The following is a 23,005-nucleotide window of genomic DNA, read 5'->3' on the forward strand; positions in this document are numbered from 1 at the left end:
AGAAATTACCAGCAATGGCAATAGAATTACTAAAGAAAAGGGAAATAAGATTTTCCAAAAGACCAGCAAAAAAACAGAGAGAGTTCAAAAGATTAGAAAAAAGAAATATATATTGGAAAAGCATGAATAACTCACAATAAAACACTATATTCGCTTGAGAGTGGAACCTGCTTCTGTTCACAATGGCGGCAAACAAGATCTGAGGCAATGGAGATGGAGTAGGGCATTGTGGGTAGAGGGAGTAGCTCAAGAGCTGGATCTGAAATCTGGTATATGCAGCCAAATCGGATCAGACCTGAACTATGCTGATGTAAAAAGGACAACATTACATCCTCCACTTAGAAAATATCAATCAATAACAGGAAACCAGATACTAATTTTAACACAAGTGTTTGGTAAGGTTACATTTTATTAACAAAAAAATGACTACAATAGTCTGGGATTAAGCTTTTATACACATTTATGATCCTCATAACATAAAGATGGCTGCTTAACATTTTAAACTGTTTCATTATTATTTCTGTATTTTATACAGAAGCATTGTCAAAAACAGCTTACAAAACAATACACAATAAAATAAAATTCTGAAGTACTCAGTGCGGGGTTTCCATTTCTAAAATAAGCAGCTGCAATGACTCCTTTATGTTACTTATTATTAAGATGTACAGACAGGACATTAAATTAATATAAAAGCTCAGTGACTAGATCAACAGTGGTTTGGGACTGCAACACAGTCAACCATGTCCTAGCTGATTTTGTAGGAAGAAACCACTGACTGACTTATTAATGCAGTAGTATATATTGCTAAAAGTGGTGTGATTGAGCTTTAGCCAACAGAACTCATGATGACATCAACAGGAACTTCAGCAGTACTTCTTGCTGTAACGAGCATTGTGACATTGTCTGTTAGTGCCAGGCGAGCTCGTACAAGAATGTCATGACCACCTCGGAACACACCTGTAGCAAAAAACAGCAAGGTTTTATTTGCATTTTGACAATAACAGATAAATTAAAAAAAAAACTAAAACAAAAACAGCAAAAGTCTATCAAAAATGACAGTTAATGAAATATATGGGTACACTCTTCCTGTGTGCCTTATCAGTGGTATCTATTAATATCTTCAGCATTTGTTCTTGGGGTGCACTACATTAAAAACACAGCAATACCCCAATGATCCCCAGTTCTTGACCCCTTTTTTGCAGGGATTTAGATTTGTAAAACAGTAGTTGATGAGTTTACAGAACAAAAAACATGAACGTTTACTTACAAGAGGATCTGCTGTTGCAATGTAGCAGATGGAGCAGCCTATGCAAGACTGAACAAGACAGCATAGAAGAAAAAAATAATGTATTCACTGCTCCTGAAGATCAGCTCATACAATGTGTGCACAGAACTCATATATCATTTATGGTTTACTTCAGAGATTACCCCTGTAGAAGATTAAACATTTAAGCAAAATCCCAAGCAGTGTCGCAAAAAATAACCAGACAACCTAGTAGTGTCAGTCACTTAATGGTAGTTCACTCGCCTTTGAAGCATGCTGCATTAATCAGAAGGTTGTAAGAGTTCTGTCTTCACATCAGTTGATAGAGTCATGTTCCAGCACTGACAATATAGTGCTCCATTAGGGTGGTGGTGTGTGGCATACATCTGAGGTGCTCCCCTTTGGATGAGGCTTAAACTGAAGTCCCATTTGCCTGATTAATAGTACTTCAGATGGACACAAAAGATCCCAAGTCACTTATCAAAGGAAGTAGGAAATGCTTTATTAAAGCAGTCAAATAAGCATACTAAATGGCTCTAGGTGACTTGGTCGCTGTTGATGCGACAAGCTCAACCTAATGTACAAATTGGGAAAAAGTGGGCTGATGCCGAACACTCATTCAATAAAACTCACACAACAGTAAAAAAGTAATGATGATGATGACAGCGATGATGATAATAATAATAGTACTGCAAAACTTCAATTAGTAAGAACCAGAATATTACATGCATTTATCCCAGCTCTTTGTAAATAGCAAAAGCCTGCGATGCTCCAAGTCCTTGTTAGTATCGAAAATCTGATAAGGCCTCTGTGAACCTTCCAATACAGACAATGATAAAATCTATAAGTAACATAGCATTATATAGGCAGTATTTCACATCTGCATTTCAAGTAAGGTACACATCTTCCAAAAATTGCCACATCCTTACTCATACTTTTTTTTTATACATTCCCTCCCATTTCCCACCCAAATGCTGCAACACTTTTGCATACTTATAATAAAATAAAAAAATGAAGGTGCAGCCACCAGAAAATAACCGAAAATCCACTTTATTGCTCCTAAAATAGTTAAGCGCTTCTGTCCCGATATCTGTTAGGGATTTCTTCAGAACAAACAATCACACACTTATTTCCTTTAAATACACATCCAATTAAAAACATACTATTACAGTGGTGAAAAGAAAGATTGATTATTTGGATGTGGAGTGAAGTACTGATGTGGCAAATTGGAGACTAGTCTCCAGGATTTATAGAAAGTCCACATTTTCAAATTCCTACTTGGATTATACTAGTTGGCATCCCTACCATCAAAAAAAGTTGGTAGTGAAAGGACAATTAGTGCGAGCAGTCAGGATGGAGACCAGGGATGATGAATTTAATAAGGAGGTTAGTTTTATCATAGACATGTTTAAAAAGGGGTTACCCGGACAATTTACTGACTAATGTCAAAGACAAAGGGATGTATAAAAGGCAACATGGTATACTTCAACCTATCTTAGGAGAACAAGTAATGGGCAATGGACCCAATTATGTTGAAAAAGAAAACTAGAAGCCTCTCCTTTACTTTGACTTAGAATAAAGACAGTATTGCTAAATACGATTTAGTGAAGAAAAACTGGAATTTGCTATCTATTGATGAAATTGTAATAAATGAATTGGGTGCCATGCCAAAATTTATTTTCAAGAGGGATCAGTCTTTTAAGAACATCTTGGAAAGTAGGTTTATGAAAAATAACAGCAACTCGAATAGATTGACTAATAAAGTAGTAGGAAATTATAAATGTGGAACGTGCAAACCAGTGCCCACATATATTGACAACAGGTGACAATTTTAGGTTAGCCAACATTAATATAGTTATTAATTTCCATATTAACTGTCAATCTAAAAATGTAGTCTATTTTGCCAAGTGTCTAAATTTTCCAGCGTTCTATATAGGTGAAACATCCAGGTGATTTAGTGAAAGGATATATGAACATATACTGGATATTAGTAAAGGCAGACAAACTAATGCATTACTTAGGCATGTTGATAAATACAAAAACATAGTTTTGGGTTCTTAGTGATTCAAGAGATTAATGGTGACCCGCAAGGAAGAACTGTATCTGAGCATTTAGAGATATGTGAACTTAAATGGCAATTACGTTTAAGTGCTAACATGGCCCCAGATTTAAATGAAAATGCAAGTATTAATTGTATTTTAAAGTAGAAGAATTATGGAGGTTTATATATATATATATATATATATATATATATATATATATATATATATATATATATATATACACATACATACATACATACATTATTTATATATATATATATATATATATATATATATTATACATATATAACATTTTTTTTAATTTTCTTATATGTTTAAATTGTTTTTCTTTAATTGCATAGAGTTTTAATTGGTACATATTCGGGCAGTTGTTAATTGCTGCGGTTTTTAATTGGATGCGTATTTAATGGAAAAAAGTGTGTGTGCTTTGAAGAAGTCCCTAACAGATATCGGGATGAAAGAGCTTAACTATTTTAAGGAGCAATAAAGTAGATTTTCGGTTATTACTTCTGGTGGCTGCAACTTCATTTTTTATTTTATTGTCAAGTTTTGCGGTTTTTGGTTAATATGTCTACTTTTGCATATGTTCCAGCCCTTCTCCACTCTTCCTTGAGATCTCAACAGCTACTTAGCAGTTCTCCCGGATTTTAACCCTCAGTGGGCAGGCCCATAGCTCTCAATGTTCCATCTCCAAAATGAGGAACACTCGCCTTTATAATCTGGAACAAATGGGCAAAATGTGGAACACATACTAATGTCTTACTAACAACTTCAACTAGAAAGGTCATAGGATGGTTAAAATATGCTGGTTTTACTTATAAAGAATATCCTTTAATGAATTAATATGATTAATTTCTATTTATCATGGATTTCACTTAAAAACATTCCTAACACTGAATGTGTGAGACTCTTTCAATGTGGAACTTCGAGGAACATGAACTTTTTAAGACCCCAAATGAGGTACGTTCCTTGTAATGAGGTACACATGAGAGGTCAGGCCTCTCAGCTAAGTCTAGCAGCTATTGACCGTTAAGGCCAGTCATGAGAACAAGTGCAGCAGAGCCAGGAAGCATCATTCTTCAGCAGCATTTCCGATGCCATTTCTGAGGCAGTAATGTACAATGATGCATGCATGCAGAGTGCTAGCTTCCTCATTATCTGCACAAGACATCTGTCATGACCCCTTTGCACTTACAAGGTCAGTGGTCTCCACCACAGCTCAAACTAGCAGAAAGGAGTTCTATACCCCCCCCCCCAGGATAAGGTTGGACAAGCTCACAGCCATATCATCATATCCCATTCAGCTATTCAGACCCAGGCCTGTTCTCTAACCTCAGCTGTTGAGAGCACAGATATATGCCCTTCTGCTGCACTCATACCGATAACTCTGAAAAACTGCACATATGAATTTTACAGATGCAATAACCCAAAAACCTTTAATCCTGTCACATGTCAAAAAAATACTTCCTAAGGTCTCTTCCATGACACCCTTTATATAAATATTGTTTTTCTGCAAGACACTTAATGATCCTGTTTAAAGATAGTAAAAAAAAAAAGAATTTCCACAGTAGCCTGGCCCAAATTCCTCATAGTCACTATGAATGTCATCTACGGCCACATATAGCGAAACTCAATTGGTCAACAAAATTTACACCTACAGTTTGAAATGATGATAAATATAAAAGCAATAATAGCAAAGAGCGGAGAAAGAATATAAAAGCCAAGAGGACAATATAACTGGCAGGTAACTGCAACCCTTCTAAGTTCTTCACAGTGTCTGTGGTGCAAAAGGTAGCACACTTGCATTTGGTGCAGACGGCTGTGGGTTCTATTCCCACACCAAGTAGGTCAATTGCTGACAATGTAGTGCAGCATAAGGTGGGCACTGCATTCCCAAGTGTGCTGTCCTTCAGATGAGATAATCAACTGTGGCCTCATCTTCTTAAGTTGGTGGTACCTCAGGTGATTGTAAAAGATAATCCAAAAAAGAGCGAAAAGCACCAAACCAAACTAGTAAACTGAAAATAGGTACCAACTCACGATGAAACAATGAAGCCATAGATCAAAATGCGGGTGAGGCACTTTAAGTGCCTCACCCGCATTTTGATCTGTGGCTTCATTGTTTCATTGTGGGTTGGTACTGATTGTAAAAGATCCCAAAACACATATCAAAAAGAGTAGGGGTCCCTTTATTTATATACTAAACATCCCCTCAGTTACAACATATTTACAAATATTTTTCTTTTTCCACTTTTCTCACATCAGATTATCACTGGAAAAATTTTTTTTTTTTTATATTTTTCCTTAAATATCCACCATTCACACCAATTTTTATAAACTGTTTTCAGTGTAACATGATCTTTCCATACCTGTATTACTAATTTCTTTCCTTCTTCATTCCACGGCTTCTCAATTATCCTTTTTATTCCTCTGCCTATTTTTATATATTTCTTGTTTTCCTTTATCTCTACCTATTTTGCAAAATGATTAGAAAATGCTGCTTCAACTACCCCCCTACCTATTTCAGTTCTATACATTTTTTGTTAAGTCCATGAACTTTTTCCACAAAGTTTTAATTTATTATATCTTATAACTTCTGACATTTTTCTTATATCATTTCCTTTAACTGTGACTTAAAAGGCAAGCGTAAAAAGAAAGGCTTCTGTTATAATATTCATATTTATCACTACATAGTATAAAATCCGATAAAAATCAGCTTTCCCATTCTTTACAATTATGCGCATATAATGTTATAATTCTCTATACTTGTCCTTTCCATTTCAAATCTACAATGGTTAATCTTTCGCATTTTCACTAAAGTTACATCGAATACCTTTACTGCATTTCTACAGAATATGGCTGTTCCAGAATACCTCTCATTTCTCAAATTCTATATTATATTTCCTCCCCACAGTCTCCTTGTTTGTAATCTTTCATTTGTTAAAAATCTTTAACACCTTTAATGAATTATCACTTGTGACATAAGCAAATTTACATTTATATGAACGCAAACTGTATTAACAAGTTCAGATTTACAAACATTATACTTCACATACATTGCTATATATCATACAACCTAAGCAACATTACATAAATTATTCAATTCCTGCCTTTTTTAAACAAGAAACATCTTTACTAAACCATCACTTATGACATAGGCAATCATACATTCATAAAAATTAAAATGATCCAAACCAACAGAATCCTAGTTGCAAGCATTTTATATCAGAAACCACAGTGACACACTCCCTTTACATCAGAAACCACAGTGACACACTCCCTGTTGCAAACATTACACATCACTTATAATCTACCCAATCATTTTCAAACATTACATACCTCATTTAAGTCTTGCCTTTTGAACCTCACTCCTCCCCTGTATGTACTGTTCCCAGTGCTCCCATTTTTTACTATGTAGTTTGCTCCTACCCTTTTATAAAGGCCTCAATTCCAGTTGTTTTATCTCTATTACTACATTCACTACTTCTAGTATAGCTTTTTATTTCCATTTTCTACTAATTACTTTTTTTGGCAACCACCATGATTAGACACAGCAAGGCCTTACCATATATCTAGGCAATTCCGATTTTGTACCATAGCTCAGAAAAATCATCTCCCTCGTCACACCAACCAGCCCACCTGGCATTTCCGACACTGCATCCTGCAGGGAATCCTTAAAGTCAGCCAACTCACTGCACTTCCAGAAAATATGTTCCCAATTACCTCTTTCTTCCCCATCACACCTCCAACATTTGCTGTCTACCTGAAGAAAAATTCTCTGATGTCTACTACAGGTACAAAAATATTTATGCAAACATTTCCAAGCAAAAATCCTAAATCTTTTGTTGTAAATTTGGGAGACATACATATATCCTCTCATTGTTTCCTTGTGAATTGCTTATTCAGTCTCTTCCCAATCCTTTCTAACCTCCTCTGACTGATTCTTATAGTTATCATGCAATATTTTATATGCTCTACTAATTATTCCTTTTTTAATGGCAGCTCCTGTTCTAGATACTACTAAAAACTCTACCAGTGCTGGTCTTTTGTTTAGGACCCCCCTATTTCTTTCTCTTTGCCTGATATCAATCCTTGATAGGGAAGGCAATCTCGAACCTGTAGTCCAAATAAATTCTTAACGTCTTCCCATTCTATCATCTTTCTCTCTCTAGTTATTTGCTCCCAATACCTTGGTTAATTTGCCAGTTTTCTCCAATACATTCTAGCCTAATCTTGCCTACTGTCTATAATCACAACTGCAGTCATCCCTACTGACAGAAACTCCTTTCTCCATAGGTTTACATGTGTGTACTAGGCTAACGGCCCTGGAGCGTATTTAAGCCTAGCACAAGAAGATTCCCTGGCATCATGCCGTCCAAAGTTAGTTCCTGTGTTGGCTTAGTTCTTAAGATACTTTCTGCTACTTTACAAATATAATACTCTGTATGATTATTGTTATTCGCCTTAAAGGCCTGTATCCAAAATCCCAGTCTCTCCTTGTTTCTTTAGCTTCCCCCATTTCATCAACATCCCTTTCCACTTTGAATTATAGTTTTCCACTTGTGATATGTATAGAAGCCTTAACGGTACCTCTGAAAACCCCCTTCAAATCAATCCCAATCCACCTTGTTCTACTGTAAGAATCAGCTTGTCCCACTTTACCCTTGCCGTCTTCCCCTCCCAGATAAAGTCCTTCAGGTCTTTATTAATTGCTATCCACAATTTCTCCTCTGGGTGATAAAAATATGCCTGACCTATGTATAAGACTAATGGGACTAAAAACATTTTAACTGCTTGTATCTTACTATCCATATCCATAAAACAAAGCTTCCATTTTCTAAGGTCTTGTATTATCTTTTGTTTAATTTCTTCCCACATACCTTTAGCTGCCACACCAGAATAATTTTTAATCCATACTCCTAAATACTTAATTTTATCATGTCCCCAAAAATATAGATATTGCTGAACCAATTCATATGTGGGTACATAATTTACCGCTATTGCCTTTGTTTTAGCTTCATTAACTTTGTATCCCAAAAGGATCTGAAATTGATTCAAAATGTTCCAAAGCACTATGATGTCCCTTTCTGGTTTTGTCAGGTATAAAATAATGTCATCTGCAAATACAGCCAGCTTTTCTTGACTACCATACCAATTATATACTTACATTTCTGACTCCCTTATTTTCTTTGCCAATGGTTCTAAATATAATGCAAATAACAGATGGAAAAGATGACACCCCTGCCTGGTTCTTCTGCTCAAACAATTTTCTCCTAATCAACCTTATAATTTTTTCAGGAAATGCAAATGCTTCCACTGACTTGCTTATACAGTCCCAGCTTAGTCTATCAAATGCTTTCTCTGCATCAAGACCCACCAACAATGGTACTTTCTTACATTCTGCTTCCCTCTGGGGATCATCAATGTTCTGTTAATGTTATCAAATGTTTGCCTCCCCTCCACAAAACCACACTGATCCATATCTGTCAGTTTTGGCCTACATTTTGCCATTCATTTAGCCATTATAGACATGAAAACTTTATAACTGTGGTTTAGTATTGAAAAGGGCCTGTATGAAGCTGGATATGATGAATCTTTACCCTCTTTAGGTATTACAGCTACTACTGCTTTCTTCCAGGATGTTGGTACTTCCCCATCTCTTAAAATACTGTTAAACTAAACCTTCCAGATCTTTATCAATTTTTTTCCTTCCTAGCTTTCAAACTTCCACAGGAATACCATCTACTGCTGTAGACTGGTTATACATCACAATTTTTATCTCACCTCCTCCGATCCTAGCAGTTATTCATTGAGCATCACCTACCTCTAGCCATGGCATATTTAATTCTTCCATAAATATTCCCATTTGTATCTTTTGTTGATTTCCATACTTCTCTGCTTTATACAGACTTTCACAGAATTTTCAAAATATTTTTTATACCTCTACAGGATCTCATTACCTTCCTTGTTATAGGCTCCCTAACCTTGGCAACAGACAGCCCTTTCTACTTTCTGTTGCCGGAGTTGTGGTGGTGGGCTCTAGTGTTGTTATATATATATAAAAAAAAAAACAGTTGCTTAACAGCAATTTTTCTAAACTCCTGTATATTATCTAGGTAATCCCTTATTTTCTGCCTAGCATTCTGCAGTCGATCCTCTTCTTGTTTTGTGAGATTCCTCCTATTCTGCAGTACTTTAACAATCGTCAGTCCCTCTAAATAACTCGTTACTTCTTAACCATAGCCCCCTTTCTTTTATTTCCACCATTTTTAAACTCTATCTTAATTTTTTCCTACTCCCTAGCTATATTTTCAGAAGTAATTTCTATCCTCTCGAATAGCTCCTGAATAATTTCCACTACCCATTCCTTAAATTCTTCTCTTTCACACAGATAGGTGGGAAAGCATCAGTGTCTCATTTTTATTTCATTACCCTGTGTTTTTATTTTAGTTATTATTGGTGCACAATCTGAAATAGTTATTGGGTGTGTATCAAGATCTTCAATTAAATGCACATGTTCCTGTAAAATGTACATTCTGTCTTGCCTTGCCCAGTTTTTATATCTTGAGGAATAATATGTAAATTCACTCTGAACTCCTGTTACTGATTTCACATCTTCCATGTCAAATATTTTCAAACATTTCTTCAATAATCTACCATCCTTTGTTATATTTTCCCTTTGATAATTTCTCCCAGAATTTTCTTAAGCTCCATTATAGCAGTTTTAGGTGTACTATAAACACTTCAGTGTAATCCTCCTTCCCTTGCCAGTCACCCCTTAGTACTACAAATCTCCCATTGTTATCCTTTTTATCCTCTTCTATCACTACTGGAGCACCTCCTGCAGTTAATATAAGCACTCATATTTTCCTTTGTCCCAGACATTCCACTAAATAACCATCATGAAATCCTTTGTTTATCAAATTCACATGCTTGGTTCCTTCAGTTCTTTCCAAGTGTGTCTCTTGTAACACAGCTATTTGCACTCTACATTTTAATATAGTTCCCTATTCTTTCATTTTTGTATTTATCTGTGAGACCACTGACATTTAAAGACATCACAAAAAGCATTATTGTATTACAAAGTTACTATTCTCACCTTTTATGTACAACACCTTTTTTGTTAAATGTCTAATTCCAGCTTTTGTTACATGCATACATTGTTGGGCAGGTTGTACTTTTATATAGTTGTTTCTTGTCATATCCATTTGATCTTATGTCACATCTTACAAAAAACTTTTTGTTTTATTGAAATCCCTCAAACAAAAAAACAATCAAACCCCCAATACCCCCCCAAAACCTAATTTAATACTAACATACAAAATTATATACATCTTCAAATGTTGAAATTTTACCCTCCTAACAGGAGCAAATGTCCTGAAGTAACAGTCACACGCACAGACTAGAGTTAACCTAAAAGAAAGGTTATCTATGCTAAGATGCATGGTGCAGCCTGTGCTTCTAGTAAGTGCTGACTAGTTTTGTCTTATCTTTATAGATCTCCCCACTGGGAAAACCCCTGAATACTTTCAGAGAACAGCATCTCCTAGCCAATTTCTCTGTGTTTTTCCTAGCCAATCACTCCCCACCTGACTGTAACCAATTTCTTTTTATCAGATTGTTTCCATGGAGACATGAGAGCCATACAGCCAATTTCTCATTATCACACTGTTTCCATTGAGACATGAGGGCCAGATACAGCATTCCTACTAAATATGCATCCATTTGCTAGAAAAAAAACTCATAATATTCAATATTCTTTTTTATTTACTTGATTTCACTTAAAACTTGTTACTAAATCAATCTAAGGTCCTTAAAATCCAGTCATTCCACCATGCAAGAATCAGAAAAGGCACACTAATTATTCTTGTGTCATACCTTTTTACATTGCAGTGCCTACATTTCTTAAAACTGAACAAGGAGAGAGAAGGGAGAAAAGAAAAAATAGAACAGCAGCACTTATTTACAATCCCCATAACACTTAAAAATAACTGAGAAAATGTTACTTTATAGTATGCAAAGAAAACCATATACCACAGAAATAGTACTATTAAGAAAAACAATGTTTCTCCCCTCTCTTCCTCTACCCAAAGCATTTTTCTGAACATTAATGACATGAAGTTGGGCATACACTTTAGAGTCCTCCCCCCAGTCCAACGAATTCTGAAAAAGTCCAATATTTCCAAATTTTCTTGTTTTGTCATAGTTCAAAAATATAGTTATTGCATTGTAACCCCACATTAAGGTATTGGTTTCATTACTGTTCCTCTCCATCTCTCAAATCCTGTCTTTGTTTCATTTCCAATGTATTCTTGATTCTTCCAGTCAACTATCGTGGTTTCATCCTTCTCTCCAGCATTTTCCACTGAAACAGTGGAAAAGGTTTCATGGGTACTCTCTCTCTCTGTGGTCTTTATTACCAAAAGTAGCAGAATTCCCTTCTGTTTCACAGATCTCCTTTTGCTGGATAAACTTTTGTATTCCCTCCTTAACATGCACTTCATCAAAAATGATTTTGTCCTTCCAGCAAAGAATACCTTGAAGACAGCTGGGTACAGCAGTTTGAATTTCACACCTACATCTCACAATTTCCTGAATAGTGGCATGAATTTACTCTTCTTCTGCCTGGTGTACAATTGTGCTCTAGTGTTATCAAAAAAAAAAAAAACAATTGCTTAACAGCAATCCTTCTAAACTCATATATATTACTGAGGTAATCCCTTATTTACGGCTTAGCATTCTGCAGTTGATCATTCTACACAAACACTCTGCTGTCTCCCACTTTTAGTATTTTGTCCTTCTGCCACAGTTTTGTCAGAATCAACTCCTGCTGGTAGGGCTGCATCTTTGCTATTAAAGGTCTAGGTTGTTTTCTCATAGCCAGATTTGGAGCACACACACAGCATGTCCTTTCAACCAATTCCTGCTATGGAATACCAGTCCAACTGCTTATTTGTGCGTTCATAAAATTAATGCAGTCTGTTCCTTCCAGCTTCTCTAGTATAGCTGAAAATCTCAGGTTTTCCCTACTTGCTCTGTCCTCTAATTGTGTTTATTTTTTGAAACATCTCTTCCTGAACAGTCTGATATTCAGCCAGCTTTTTCTTCAATTCAACCTCTGATTTTTGCGGCTTTATCACCTCATCTGAATATCTGTTTAAAGTGTCTTCCATTTTTTCCAGCCTTTTGCTGTTTGTGTTTATATACTCCATTGGTGTTTTATTTTAACCCGGTCTGTGTGCAGTTGTCTTATATCTTCCTGTAAGTTACTGGAAGTTATGTCTGGATATTGCATTGCTTTTTGCTGAACAGCTGCAGAACCTTCCCCATTCAGTGTTTCTTCCTCAATTTTTGTAGCTGATTTTTTTCCAGGTGCTCTGTATTTATTTTTTTCCTGGCATCAAGGCAGTACATTTACTACCCAGTTGCTGCAGTTTACCCATAAACATCAAAAGTCTACTGTCCTTCTCTGCTGAGTTTCTGTTTTCACACTGGGAGAGCTAGAGTTAAGCTGTTACTCAATGTGCAGCCATCTTGGAAGTCCATCTGTTAAAAATAGTGTCTTCTAATATAATTACATTTACATCACATTTATTACAACATGCAAATATCTCTATCATTCTTACTATATTATTAATACTATTCACATTTACAAAAAGCACTCAAATGTTTATTTTCCCTTTTCCTTAGAAAGTACAGTTTTGTACCTACCATAAATGTAGATGTTCGAGTGTTTACCCTGCTGCAGTCATCACATTTGGGTTATCCTGCCGTCAGGCGGTCCCGCAGTCGGCCTGAGTTCCAAAGTCTTGGTCCGGCATCAGTTGCTGTCACTTCTTCCCTGACGTCAGTGCGCCAGGGGTATACAAGAGGCATCCGACGCCATTTTCTTCAGTTTTTCTTGCCCCAGATGTCAGGTGCCCCCATAGGTAGGCTATATATATATATATATATATATATATATATATATATATATATATATATATATATATATATAGATAGCTATATAAAAATAAAACAATACCTTCAGGCACAAGCAAATACACCACAGAGTTTGTATAGGATAGAGTGGCATAGATAAGTTCAGCTAGTTCAGAGGGGATGGAGGGAGGGTAACCTGGACTGCAGCAGGGTGAACACTTGAACATCTACATTTATGGTAGGTACAAAACTGTACTATGTTCATCGTGTTACCCTGCTGTAGTCATCACACTTGGGTTGAATCCCAAAGCTAAGGATGGGTGGTGGAGTTAAACAGGGTTAGAAAAAGCTAGTAGGCCCTGAAAAACTGCAGTGGCAAAACCAGCTCTAGTCTTAGAATAAAGGGGTAAGTGATAGTGTCTGGTGAAGCTGTGCACTGAACTCCAAGTTGCAGCTTCCAGAATATCCTTGGTTGGCACTCCCTTGAGAAAGGCTGCTGATGTAGCTTTAGCCCTGGTGGAGTGAGACCTAATGTTAGCAGGTACCGGTTTCCCATGATGCGTGTAGCAGAAACGTATGCAATGCCCTATCCATTTAGAAATGGTCTGTTTTGAGACAGCTTTTCCTTGTGATCCTGCAGCATAGGCTACAAAGATCTGTTCAGATTTTCTGAAAGCCTTAGTTTTATCCAAGTAGTAACATAATTGCCTGTGAATGTCCAAAGAGTGCAGGAGTCTTTCTTCTTTGTTCTGGGGATTTGGGAAAAAAGGTGGGCAAATGAATGGTTTGGTTTAGGGCCACACTGGATACCACCTTTGGCATAAAGGTAGGGTTAGTTTGTAGAGAGACTCTGTCTTGATAAAAAATGAGGAAAGGCTCAACTGCCATTAGTGCCTGTAGCTCTGAGACTCTTCTAGCTGAGGTTATTGCTAGTAGCAGGGCAGTTTTCCATGAAAGAAATTTTAAATCAGCTGAAAACGCTGGTTCAAAGGGCGGCAGTGTAAGCTTTTCCAGAACAAAGTTGAGATCCCAAGTAGGTGTTGGTGCTCTCCTGGGCGGTCTTATGTTCTTAGCCCCTCTGAGGTACTGTCTTAGGAGTGGATGTGAGAATAAAGGAGGATCCGTGTTGTAATGAGCTGAAATTGCTGAGGCGTGGATCTTAATAGATGAAAAGGAAAGTCCTTTGAGCAACATCTCAGTTAAATATTGTAGAATCTGAGGAATGTTTGGATCAAGGGGATTTTGGCCTTTAGCCTGGTTCCAGGCGCAAAATCTTTTCCATTTGTCTGAATAGGTTTTTCTGGTGCTGGGCCTCCTGGCCTCCAGAATGACATCCATAACAGCTTTGGATAGAGGTGTTGGCTGGTTGTTTAGGTAATTTGCCATGCAGCCAGGTTTTAAAGTCTTGAGCTGGCTGTGTAGAATCTGGTTGTCTCGCTGGGTGTGCAGGTGAGGAATTTGTGGTAAAATCCATGGTGGGCCATGTTCCTTAGAATTGGATACCAATGCTGGCGTGACCAGTCTGGTGCAATTAGTATCATTTGTGGCCTCTCTAATCTGACTTTCAGCAGTACCTTTGCTAGAAGAGGCAGTGGAGGAAAGGCATACACTGTTAATGTTTTCCAACTGAATGAGAGGGCGTCCACTTTCCAAGCTTGTGGATGGAATGTCCTTGTGCAAAACTTTTGAAGTTGTTAGTTTTGGGGGCTGGCAAACAGATCTATGTGTGGGTGTCCCCATTTTTGAGCTATCATTGCAAATACTTGTAAATCTAGTTTCCACTCGTGTGGATCCATGATGTTTCTGCTTAGGTCATCTGCCAAAGTGTTTTTCTTTCCTGGCAGGAATTGTGCTTGTAACTGAACCTGATAAGACAGTGCTGTGTTCCACAAGGTCATTGCTTGCCTGCATAGAGGGTAGGAATGTGTGCCCCCTTGCTTGTTTATGTACCACATTACTGTGGTGTTGTCCGTCTTTATTATTAGTTGTCCTGGGTGTAAGAGGTCCTTGAAAGCTTTTAGGGCATTCTGTACTGCTAGCATTTCTTTTTGATTGATATGCAGATGCCTTTGATCTGTAGTCCATTTGCCCTGAATGCACTGTCCTGCCATGTGTGCTCCCCAAACATAGTCCGATGCATCTGTTGTCACAGTTTGCCTGACTGTGAGTAAGATGAAAGGCTGACCATTGTTGAGGTGACATGCCTGTGCCAGCCATAGAAACTCCTGTTGAAGGCAGGGAATGAGTGGTATCATTGTTTTCAAGCTGTGGCTGTGCTGAGTCCATACGCTTTTCAGGTACCATTGTAATTTCCTCATATGCAGTTTTGCAAATGGTATTAGTACTATGCAAGATGCCATGAATCCAAAGGCCTGCAGAATTTTTCTTGCAGGGAGTTGGGTCTTTGTTGCCATTATTTTGAAATACTGAGTCAGCTGTTGTTGCTTGTCTTGCGTGAGATAAGCCATCTGGGCCATTGTATTCAAGCTGGCACCCAGGAATATTAAGCCATCTGGGCCATTGTATTCAAGCTGGCACCCAGGAATATTATGTTTTGTGAGGGCACTAGTTTTGATTTCTTTTCGTTTACTGTGTACCCTAGGCAACTTAGAAGGTGTTTGACAAATCCCAGATGCTTTAAAAGAATGTCCTTGCTTTCTGCTTGAATACGGCAGTCGTCCGAGTATGGGTATATTTGAATTCCTCTTTGTCTGCAGTATGCAATTACTGGTGCCAGGCATTTTGTGAAGACCTTGGGCGCAGTAGATAAGCCAAAGGGCAGTGCAGAGAATTAATAGTGTGTTGAACCTGCAATGAAGCAGAGGTATCTTCTGCAATTTTGTCTGATAGGGACATGCAGGTATGCCTCCTTGAAGTCCAACGTTACTAGCCAAGCATTCTTGCCCAACGTGGGAAGAAGCTGCTGTAGTGTTAGCATCTTGAATTTTGGTACTTGCAGATAGGTGTTCAGAATTGAAAGATCCAGAATGGGTCTCCATGCTTTGTCTTTTCTTGGGACTAGACAGAGTCTTGAGTAAAATCCTTGACCTTGCTCCTGTGTAGGTACCTGCTGAATGGCTCATGTCCATGAGAGCTGTAATTTGTTTTTGTGCCTCTGCCCATTGATTTGGTGGCAGGTTTGGCATTCCTTTTTTCCTTGGCAAGGAATGAAACTGGAATCTGTATCCTTGTGAGACAATGTTTAGGACCCATTTGTCTTTTGTGATGATGTGCCAGTTGTCTGCAAAAAATGCTAATTTTCCTCCCAAGGGAGCTGCCAGGAGAGATTTGCTTGGAAGTTTGAGGATTGAGTCATTGTGTTTGTCTTCTGCTAGCTTGGGGCCTATCTTCTCCTCCTTTCTGGGTAGCAGTACCCATTGGCGAGGTTTGTAAGGGCCTTGTGACTGACCTCTGCCCCTTGGGCGTCTGTATTTGCCCCTCTGTGATCTGTCAGAAGCTGGAAAGGACCAGTTTTTTGTTGGCCAATTTCTGCTGAAATGAGGGGGTTGTACCTGTAAGAAATCCTTGACCGTCTGCATAGACTTTGCCTTATTTCTTTAAGACCTCTTCTGCTTTGACACCAAATAATACATCCTGCTGTAAAGGTGCATCCAATAATTTTGCTTTAACATGATCAGGCAGGGTTTGTTCTTTTAACCAAGCATGTCTACGTATGACAGACCCAGTAACAGCTGCTCTACAGGAAGCTTCCAATGAATCAAATCCACATTGTAAAGTATGTTTGCCCACCTGTTCAGCTGCATGCAACAGTTCCTGCATTTCCTTGAATTCAGACTGTTCTTTATGTGTGCTCATTTTTTGCTTTAATTGAGACATTAGGAATTGCTGATATTTCAGCATGTGAAACTGACAATTTAATGTTCTCATAGCCAGAGTTGCTGAGGTGTATATTTTCTTTCCCCATCTATCTAGGGCTCTGGAATCCCTTTCAGAGGGCACAGGATTTTTAGCCACAGAAGCTTTAGCCCCCTTGGGACCCTGGAATATTGTTTCTGGGTCAGCCACAGGGCTTTTATAAAGGAATTTGTGTGAGTCAGGCACTCTGTAGTATCTATCTGTCTGGTTTGGCTGGAGCAGGAGGTAGAGAGTCTGGATTTAGACTAGACTCCAAGTAAACATCATCCACAATATCTAAAACTGGAGGGATAGCAAGTGGTCTGTGCTGGGATAATAAAAGTAACTCTCAGAGCCTTTGCTTAGAATCAGAGTAGTCCTGTCCTTCCCAGTGGAAATGTTCCCTCACGGTATGTAAAGTTTCCCCAAACGAGTCGTCTTCAAAGTGAGATGCTGAGGGGATAATGTCTTCAGCATCAGAGTCTTCATAAGGGGGAAAAGTGTAATTCTGTTCCTCCGAAGAATCTGAGGAAATTGAAACCTGGTCAGAGGAAGCATAATCCTCCTCTTGGTCTTTTATCTGGAGGGGGATGGGAACCCCTGATTAGGGTAATCAAATCTTCAGCCATCTTAAGCATTTGTTTCTTAGGCATGGGGCCTTGAACTGTAGACTGATGTACAGTCTTTTTTGGTTTTAATGGAGTTTTAAGCTTGGCATAAGACTTAACGGTGAGTGTAGTCAGTCTGAAGATACCTTCTGCAACCGAAGGTGTTTCCACTGCACCGGGGTCTCCTTCTGTTTCGGTGTCGGAAGGGCCTAATGAAGATGGCTGTGTTGGCCTAGTAAACTCCGCTTGAGAATCCGCAGCTGTCTGGAGTTCCAATTCTGCGGTCTTCAGGGGCTACGTAGGCGCCTCACTGAAAACCGGAGAACTGGCGACAGGCCCAGCAGAGGCCTCGGAGTCTGGCTTGTTCCTAGGCTGCTTGTCCTTATCCTTGCGTTTTTTATGCATGCCGGTCGTCGGCTGCTCTGACGGCATGACATAATTAAATTTCCTACCAAAGTAATGTGCGAAGTCAAAACGGCGTTTGATAGTTCGTTTATTAAACCTAGCACAAAACCGACAACCTGTGACGTCGTGGTCTGGGCCTAGACAAGGAATACAATAAGAATGGAAGTCCTTATGAGGTATTTGCTTCCCACAAGAAATGCAATTATTAACTTTTTCTGACATCGGACTGAGGCAAGAAAAGGTTCCCCAATGGGGTACTTAGCTTTATTGAAGACTTCGGACTGAAATTCGATTCAAAAATCTCAGGTGTCGGCCGACCGGCACTTGCAAACTGCTTCTGCTTCGGGCACCGCGCAGCAAGAAAGACTGAGGAAATTGGTGTTGGATGCCTCTTGTATACCCCTGGCGCACTGATGTCAGGGAAGAAGCAACAGCAACCGACGCCGGACCAAGACTTTGGAACTCAGGCCGACTGCGGTACCGCCTGACGGCAGGATAACCCAAGTGTGATGACTGCAGCAGGGTAACACGATGAACATTCATGGTTTCATACATTATTAGCTAAATACTAGGCTAGCTGACTTAATGGGCCATTCTAAGCCTAGCCAGTTTTCCTCCCAAATGTCAGAATCAAACACTGTGCCATGTGTCTGTGAGTCAAACACCTTAACCGTTATACCAACCCCAACTATTGTTATTTTTTCAATTCCATTTATTTTTTCTTTTGTACTTGTCTCTTTAAATTATCTTTTTTGTCTGTATTTTTACTCTAACTAATAGAATTCTTTTTTTTTTTGTCTTTTATCTCCCAGTTTGTCTTTGTCATCGCTTATATCAGTCTTCTTCCATGTCCTCTATTTTTTCATCTAATTGCTCTTCTATATCTACTACTTCTAAAATGTCCTCACTGTTCATTTTCTTCTCTTTCTTTTTCCTTACTCTTACCTTTATTTTTATAAGCCATCCATAAATGTCCAATTCTGATACATTTATGACATTTCAACTCACATTTCTTTGCTTCATGTCCCATTTCCCCAAAAATATAACATTTTCTTTTATCACGGTTACTCAACAAAAGTCCTTCATTTCCATAAAAAAAAAAAAAAAACACGTTTTGGGTTATCCCTAGTATTTTATAACACCCCTAATTCCCCCTCCACATTTATCATGCTTGGCATAGGAATAATTTTTCTCATTTCTATTTTTAACACAATATTACAATCCCATCTGCCAGTCAATAAACCCCTTTTTATCATAAACAATTGCAATGTCCAGTACTTCTTTATATAAAGTTTTCAAATGTCCTTTCAAAATCTATCTTTCCACCTCTGTTTGAAATTGTACATGAATTATCTTTATTGTTTCACTGTTAAATGCTTTTAGCACAAAGATTCCACGGGTTACAGTCTTTTTTCATGTTTTCCAAGAAAAATTTCCATTGAAAAAACAGTCAAATATATCATCACAAAATGTCTGTTTTGTTAGTAAGAATAAATGCATTTACCTCATGTGCTTTTACACCCAAAGGAGGTATTGAATTATCCCACACTACATACCTATCCATTTCTTTATCTTCTTTACTATGAATCCTTTCCCCATTCTTCCATTTTCACTGTCTTCTGCCTTTTTCTTTCCTTCTACTCCCTTTTTTGCCTTCTTTCACTTTCTCAGCATATGTTTTCTTTTCCATATCACAACTATTCTTCAGGATTGTCTCTGAATCTTCTTTTTGTATTTTTCTCCGTAATGTCCCCCCAAGAAATGTCTCCTTTATTTTCTGTCTCACTCTGCATCGCCATTTCTTTAAATAAATAATCCTGCAACCCTCCGGACTGGAGGGTTATAATTATACATCCATCAACTGCTGACTCATCTCCATTACACAGCTTTCTCTGAAACATCTCCACAGAATCCTGCATGCATTCTCTTATTTTGATATTGACTTCTTCCTCCATTTCTCTTACCATTCTATTATCTCCTCATCTCTCCATCCGGCTCCCCATTTCCCCAGAATGGCTCTGTGCCTGGAATGGAAACAGGAAGTGCCCGTGCAAAATGGGTCCCACTTACAATGACGAGTAGGGGAAATTCCCTGAAGCCTTGGCACAATTCCCCCTAGTAATATAACTACCACCTCGGGTCTCCCCTGATAAGAGGCTACTAGCTTAGTGGGACTAACCTAGTCAAAAAACTAATAAATGAAAATAAATGCTACATGAGGAGCCACTCAAAATAAACTGATTCATCTGCCTATGGCTCACTGACCTTAAGTGAGACATGCAGATGGTGTTTCACTTATGGACGAGTTTTCTTTTTATTTGGCACTTGTACTTCCCTGGAGGCTCAGTTTGTTTATGATCTGACAAAGCCCTTTCAGTGAAAGTGCTTCTTTACTCTGAGATTTAAGGGTCCTCATTTTTCATAAATCATGTTTTTTGTCTTTATTTTATGGTCATTTAGGACTCATGTTTAGTTATATGATGCTGACTTTTTTACTCTTACCTTACATGCCTGGAAGAATATACTTGTTCACATACCATGACCCACAACCACGTCCAGTTCCTATTTTTTTTTACTTTTTTTGGCACTGCTATTGTCTTTTGTTATCTATGGATCTTTTTGGTGGTTAAAAAGTTTCACACATTTTTATGACAATTTTTTTTCAGTTTGTTTCTGCTTGGATTAGAAAGTGTTGTTTACTGCTTATATATACTTTAACACATTTCAGGGTTAACACTTAAGACATAGACAAACATACATTTATATAAAAGAAAGCAAATCATGTTAATATGTTCACAGTTACAAACATTATATATCACACATATTCTTTTATATAATTACCATCGATCCAACATTACATAAATCGATCAATTCCTGCCTTCCCATAAACCTCACTCATCCTCCAAAACATAATTCTGCATTTTTTGTTCCCAGTTTCCATTTTTCCTATGTAATTTGCTCCTACACTTTTCTAAAGATCCCACTTCCAGTTCTGTTATCTATGTTACAATACTTACTACTTCAAATACAGTTGGCTTACTGCTTTTTTGGCATCCACCAGAATTAAACTTAACAAGGCCTTACTATGTGTCTAGGCAATTCAGATCCTGTATCCCAGCTCAAAAAAAAAAAAAAAGGTTCCCTTAGTTGCACCTATTTGCTCACCCAATATTTGTGGCAGAGTACTCTGTACAAGATTTTTAAAGTCTGCAAACGCATTGAACTCCCAAAATGTATGTTCACAGTTATCTCTTTCTTTCCAATCACACCTCCAACATTTGCCATATACTTTTGGAAAAAAAATTGTAGTCTACTTTGGGTATAAAAAATGCCTATGCAAACACTTCCAAGCAAAAAAATAATAAATGTTCTAGACTTTTTTGCACACTTGGGAGCCATACATACACATCATCCGATTGTTTCGTTGTGAACTGTTTATCTAATCTCTCTCTAATCTTGCCTTCTCAGATGGGTTCCTATAGCTATCATGCAACATTTTACATGCCCTAATAATTACCCCTTTTTAACAGCAGCTTCTGTTCCAGATTCAACTACAAAAACTCTAATGGAACAGGTCTTTCACTTAGGATTCCACATCCTTTCTCTTTGCCTATACTCAGTTCCCTGATAGTGAAAGAAGTCTCTAGCCTGCAGTCCAAAGGTCTTCCTGGCCTCTTCCCATTCTATCACTTTTCCCTCTCTATAGTTATTTGATCCCAAAATGCTGGTTCCTTTGCCAGGGTTTTCTCCAGGAAATTCCAGCTCCCTATTGCCTATTCTCTGTAATCCTGCTTGCAGTCATCCCCATCAGCAGAATTTCCTTTCTCCATTTTCATGCTGGCTTAGTTCTTAGAATACTTTTTTGTTACTTTATGAATATAATATTCTGCATGGCTGTTAGTCTCCTTAAGAATCTGCATTCAAAATCCAACTCTCCTTATTTCTTGAATTTCTCCCCTGCTTCACATTATCCTTTTCCACTTTGAATTATAGCTTTCTGCTTGTGTTGTTTGTATAAGTCTCAATTGTGTAGCTTTAAAATACCCATTCAAATCAGGTAATCCTAAAAAAAACTTCATTCTACTGGAAGGATCATCTTATCCTACTTCAGCCTTGCCCTCTTACTCTCCAAGATAAAATCCTTCAGCTATGCATTAATTACTGTCCAAAACCTATCCTCTGATTGATAAAAATATGACTGCTTGACCTGTACAGAAAACTAAAAGGACTGAAAGCATTTTCACTGCTTGCATCTTGCTATCCATATCTATAAAAAAGAGTTTCCAGTTTCTCAGTTTTTGTATTATCTTTTGTTCAGTCTCTTCCCACATATCCTTAGCTGCCATAAAGTACAGTTTTGTACCTACCATAAATGTAGATGTTCGAGTGTTCACACTGCTGCAGTCATCACACTTGGGCTCTTATAGCTATAAGAGCCCAAGTGTGATGACTGCAGCAGTGTAACACGATGAACATCAGAATATTTTTAACCCCCACTCCTAAATACTTCATATTATCATGTCCCCATAAATATGGGTCTTGTTGAACCATTTCATGTGAGGGTACATAGTTTACAGCTATAGCCTTTGGTTTGTCTTCATTCATTTTATATCCTAAAAAGACCTGAACCATCTCAGAAAGTTCCACAATATTAAGATGTACTTTTCTGGTTTTATCAAGTACAAAATAATACTGTCTGCAAATAAAGCCAACTTTGCTTGATTACCAAACTAATTATATCCATGAATTTTTGAGTCCACACCCCCCCCCCCTTTTTTTGCTGATGGCTCCAAACACAACACAAATAAAGGGGAAGAGGATAACCCTGCCTGGTTCCTCTGTTCAGACAATTTATCAAACAGGAACCCTCCACTTTAATTTTTGCCTCT

At 37.8% G+C, this 23,005-nt stretch overlaps 1 protein-coding gene across 1 annotated transcript in view; it reads right to left on the reverse strand.

The window, feature by feature from the left end:
- Positions 1-374: 374 nt before the first annotated feature.
- The window catches only part of COPG1 (COPI coat complex subunit gamma 1), a 1,279,491-nt gene continuing 1,256,860 nt past the window's right edge, over positions 375-23,005 (reverse strand). Inside the window, exon 24 of the mRNA XM_044078421.1 lies at positions 375-957. Within this exon, the coding sequence (XP_043934356.1) occupies positions 827-957 (131 nt within the window). The 3' untranslated portion in view covers positions 375-826. The remainder of the gene's footprint in view (positions 958-23,005) is intronic.

The sequence above is a fragment of the Protopterus annectens genome, chromosome 7.part0, assembly GCF_019279795.1.
Source record: "Protopterus annectens isolate FY-2018-M chromosome 7.part0, PAN1.0, whole genome shotgun sequence".
Lineage (NCBI taxonomy): Eukaryota > Metazoa > Chordata > Ceratodontiformes > Protopteridae > Protopterus > Protopterus annectens.